The 5,267-nt window shown below is 40.7% G+C and overlaps 1 protein-coding gene across 1 annotated transcript in view; it reads left to right on the top strand.

The window, feature by feature from the left end:
* The first annotated feature begins 2,215 nt into the window (after nucleotides 1–2,215).
* The window catches only part of fam20a (FAM20A golgi associated secretory pathway pseudokinase), a 16,529-nt gene continuing 13,477 nt past the window's right edge, over nucleotides 2,216–5,267 (top strand). The window contains exon 1 of the mRNA XM_024285465.2: nucleotides 2,216–3,388. Coding sequence (XP_024141233.1) covers nucleotides 3,015–3,388 — 374 coding nt within the window. The 5' untranslated portion in view covers nucleotides 2,216–3,014. The remainder of the gene's footprint in view (nucleotides 3,389–5,267) is intronic.

The raw sequence follows: 5,267 nt of genomic DNA, 5'->3' as shown, positions 1-5,267 counted from the left end.
ATTTTACTAACTTTAGTCCAGAAATCTGTATTTTGTGAAGTGAAAACAGGTGAAGTAGTCACAGTCAGGGTTTGAGTCGGCTAAAAAACAAACTGCATCCACTGCTTGGTATAAAAATCTTTGGGAATTAGAAACAACTCTATCTGCACAGCAAGCAGGATTGATGGAGTGATTCCTGGTGGGTCGTCTGTCCTCCTGCTCCTGGTCGTGGACTGCAGTTCTGCTTCATCTGGACTATGGACTTAATCATCACTCGTCCCTCAGCTCTATATGAATGAACTCTACTCATATATGCAGTTTTAGCAGCTAACTTTTCTTTAACCGTTCTGGTATCGCCTGTCCGTCCTGGGATGGGATCTCTCCCTCATGTGGGAATCCCTAAGGTTTCTTCTTTTTTTCCTGACTCAGGTTTTTTAGGAGTTTTTCCTTACCGGGAGGGAGGGTCTAAGGACAGGGATGACCGTTCTTTATAGTCTGTTTAGTTTTTACCTATTGTGCATATTTTATGACTCCATCTGTGCATCTGTAAAAACTACAGGCATGAAGCCCAATGAGGCAAATTGAATTTGTGATATTGGGCTATATAAATAAAATTGAATTGAATTGAATTGAATTTTAACTAGATCAATACTTGGAAATTGAATATTTTGCCAGATGGGCCAGTACTCGCTAATGCTAGGAAATCTCGCATTGGGGGTACTGGCCGATATTGGTGTAAGAAAATATAAATTATGTGAAATATCGCGATACTTTAGTGGCGAATCTTTAGCGGCGATGCTTCAGAGGCGATACTTCAGCCTTCAGAGGCGATACTTCAGCCTTCAGCGGCGATACTTCAGCGGCGATACTTCAGCGGCGATCCTTTAGTGGCGAATCTTTGGTGCCGATGCTTCAGCGGCGATGCTTGATACTTTAGTGGCGATACTTTTGTGGCGATACTTTAGCGGCGATACTTGATACTTTAGCGGCGATACTTGATACTTTAGCGGCGATACTTCAGCGGCGATACTTCAGCGGCGATACTTCATACTTTAGTGGCGATACTTTAGTGGCGATACTTTAGTGGCGATACTTTAGTGGCGATACTTTAGTGGCGATACTTTAGTGGCGATACTTTAGTGGCGTTGCTTTAGTGGCGATGCTTCAGCCTTCAGCGACGATTCTTTAGAGCCGATACTTTTATCGCCGATACATTTATCAATTTAAAATTCTGACAAGACAATACTTAATTAGTTATTTAAAGGCAAATAAGTAATTCAGTGTCTTACTTTTATTTTCCACTTAACCCCTCGACCGTTAGTTGGCAACACAGCACACTGAGCCTCTTTGAAAAGCTCTACACCGCGACCAAAACCACAAGATGTCACGAGAACCATCTAGTGATAAATCTGAACTCATCAGCCTTGTGGTTGTTTACCGGTTGCGTCAAAACGAGACATATACAACTCAGTTTTAACTAAGGGTGAGAACTTGACCAAAAATCTGTGCCAAGTTGGTTCTTGTACCAAATAAAAATGCAGATTTTGGCTCACGTAAGAACAAGTGGGGAAATCTGGCACGCACTGTCAAAATGCTAAAAACGAAGTTTCGCAAAAGTTCTCCTGTTCTTCTAATTTAGGGATCTGATAGGTCAGAGTTACGTGCATAATGGAAAAAAAGGCACAATGAATTTGTTTGTCAATTTGTATATGAGATACAGTTGCTTATGTAATGTTCATATTTTACCATTTATTAACACAAACGTGTATTAATATTCAGATAAAGTATTTTTTATTTTTAAATCACAGTAAAATATTGTCTCTGCTATTGCTATGGGATATATATATGTATATATATATATATATATATTAATAGGAGCAAACTTATACTGTAAAAAGGGAATCATTGGGTCACTTAACAAAAGTTGTTGTTGTTGATCCAATGTTTCCCTTTTTACAGTGTATGAGGATCACATAAAGTCTAGTTTTGATGTTTATTGTAAACATTCAGTAAAAAAAACAGAAATAATGACTCCATGATTATCATGTTCAGACTTCCTTTCGCTTGTATCCCTCATCAACACCAGATTCCCTCAGCCTCCCTTCTTTTCTTTTTTTCTCCCGTGGAGAAAATAAGCTGCTTCCAGACGCGTAGTTCCACACACATACAAGCACATCCAGATGACAGATGTTCCAAAATACCACAATAACAGCAATGCAATAAAATGCCCCGTGAGAGCTCCGCTGCCTCTCTGTAAAGCTGTTAAAAACGCTTTTAGCCGATGCATGTGTTTTTACAGGAATCAGGTGGCGGCAGACTACAGAAATGCTGGCGTGTGATCACTGGGAGGTGTTATTTTTACTGTGTTTCCTCATTTAAAGTTGAGCAAGAACTTTTTTTTTTTTTAGCGCTGGTTTTCTGTGCCTCTCTGTAGATCAGCGTGTCAGGGAGAAAAGCGAGGGATTTGTGAGGAGGAAGGGAGGAAAGAAGAAGTGCAGCTGGGAATTTGTGCCTGAAGCTAGACAGACTGGAGATCAGTGGTGAAAAGTAAGTAAGGCGAAAGTGAAAGGGGAGCGCATGAGGATGAAAGTTGGTGGATGTGAAGGGAGGGAAGATTTGAGGAGCTGTAGAAGTGAAAGGAGAAAGGATGAGGTTTATTTGTCAGAGAATTTGTAGGAAGGACAGTTTCGTTCAGCTCCTGGCTGATAAGACGTGTGTTTCATCCGCGCCTTGCAGCTCCAGAGGATTTCCTGTATCTGTCTTCCCTCTTTTGTTGTGTTCACAATCTGCAAATCTGTGATTGGCTGCACACCTGATAGATGCACACATATGCTCCTCCTCAGAGCAGCAAACGGAGGGACTGCCGCTCATAGCTGCTGCCAAAGGAGGAGGAGGAGGAGGAGGAGAAGCTGGTGAAGACTTAAGCAAAGACAGACTCGAGACTTGGACAAACCTGCTGCTGTGGGAGGCTGGAGGACACCTGCGAGTGATGCCTCTGCGGTTTCTATTTTAGTTCATTTTCAGTCATTTTAAAGATGAGAAGAGACCGTTTCCTGGTGGCTGCAACCCTCACAGCTCTTTTCTCCGCCGATCTCTACTTCATCCTCCTGCCAAAGCTGTGGAGCTTCATGCAAGCATCAGGACACTTTTGCTCATGCGCTTCCCAAAACCTCAGCCTCCCTGCGCTGGAGGGACTCGGGCCTCCACGGCTCTCCAACTGGACGTCCGCAACACCTCCGGATGACGCCGCCGCCGCATCCCAAACGGCCGACGGAGGCTCCAAGCTGGAGAAGCTGTTCGCTCATCCCCTTTACAACATCCAAACTCCAGCGCTGGGGCCAGAGGAGAGGCTGCTGCAGGCCGAGCAGCTGAACGAATACTACATGAAGAAAGTGTCTCACTGGGAAAGGTCAGTTTCTGTTTACCCTTTTGATCGTATCTTCTGCAGAGCTTTGCAGTTTGTGTCGTGGTGAAACGTGTCGCGGTCAAGAGGACATGTCAGTGACACGACGACCAATCGCCTCGAGGCACACAGTAACAGGAATGCACTTTGTTCACGGTTGACCCGCAGACGAGCTGTCTGTAGAGTGTTTACACCAAAGTCCTGAGCTGATCGAGACTGGCTAATCTTAATCCTCAGAAGATTTAGCCATCTCCCAGCAGATTCTGGGCTCTTATTCTGAAAAATGATAGTAACTAAATAATGAATTTCATGTCGTTGAGCTGTCAGATTTACAGCGTATTGCAACAGAAACACCCGGCGGGGTTCCCCCTCTTTGATCCACACTGGTTTACACTTGTCCCGCCACTTCTGGTTGCTTAGGGACAGAATTAGTAAAAAAATAATTGCTCAAGTTTATTGTCCAGCTTGTGATGGGGTTAGTTTGAGTTAAAAATGAGCGTTCCGCTCTGTGCGGTCAGCCCTGACCATGAGCTGGCCCTCTCACCACAGGTTTATTTCTGCCGCCGTCAGATTGCTGTTGCAAATTTTTACTGAAAGGAGAAAACAGAGTAAACTTTCAGTTCCTAACAAGAACAAAGTATAAGAAAAACCAAAGTTGTCCTCATAAATCTTCACAATTTGGGAATTTCTGTCCGTGTTGCTAAATCCTCGCTGACGCACCGATCTGTTAATGAGGTTTCACACCTTCACTTGAGAAGTCGTGGATCATTACACTCACACAAAGTTCAGCACAGGCTTAGATTTTCTTGCACAATCAAATAAATAAATAAAAGTTATATATTTACATAATTTAACAAAGTCCAGAACTTTCTTGATCTGTACCTTCTACCTGACAGGATTGATGCCTTTTTAACATGTTTTTATGGCTTTTTTTCTACTGATAAAGGACATATATTAGGAAAACTAAGCTCAAATCTGCAATTCTGAGTATTTTTTTAGTTTGTAAATGCTTAAGCATGCAAACTGTTGTGATTCAATGAAACGGAGAAGTAAAAACTCAGCAATCTTGGTATCAAATGTTCAGCTCATTCAGGACATTACTGCTTGCATTTTTAGTATTCATAGACTGTAGACTTTGAAATATTAAGCAAAATATACTGGAAATGAATGAGAAAGTCTTCACATTTCAAGATTTTAAGTAGTAGATTAGCAACAAGCCTTTAAGTACATACATGGCTATGTTTTCATCTTTTATAGTAATTTTCAAAAAATTCAGAGTTTACCAAATATTTTAGCAAGATCCAATGAGCTAGCCGTTTTAACTAATTTGGCATCTACTGAGGTTTTTTATGGAGTTTAGCTAATATTTTAGCAACATGCTAACGTTTTTGGCTAATTTGTTATCGTATTTTATAGGCTAATTAAGACTCTTGCTTTTATTTTAGCAACAGGATAACGTTAGGCTATTTTGGAGATTAGCTATTAGTTAGCATTTTTTGGCTAATTTGGCATCTATTGAGGTTTTTTAATGCTAATTTGGAGTTTAGCTAATATTTTAGCAACAGGCTAACGTTTTTGGCTAATATGTTATCTTCCTAGGTTTTTAATATGCTAACTAAGATGGAGTTAAGCTTCTATTTTAGCAACAGGCTAATGTTTTTGGCTAATATGTTATTTTCTGAGGTTTTCATATGCTAATTTAGAGTCAAGCTTCTATTTTAGCAACATGCTAATGTTTTTGACCAATATGTTATCTTCTGAGGTTTTTATGCTAATGCTATGCTAATGTTTTTATGCTATGCTAATAAGAGTTAGGCTTCAATTTTAGCAACAGGGTAATTTTTTTTACTAATTTAGTTTACTGAGGCTATTTTGGAGTTTAGCT

This window comes from Oryzias melastigma, linkage group LG19 (genome assembly GCF_002922805.2).
Source record: "Oryzias melastigma strain HK-1 linkage group LG19, ASM292280v2, whole genome shotgun sequence".
Lineage (NCBI taxonomy): Eukaryota > Metazoa > Chordata > Actinopteri > Beloniformes > Adrianichthyidae > Oryzias > Oryzias melastigma.
This window is presented reverse-complemented; position numbering and strand designations above follow the sequence as displayed.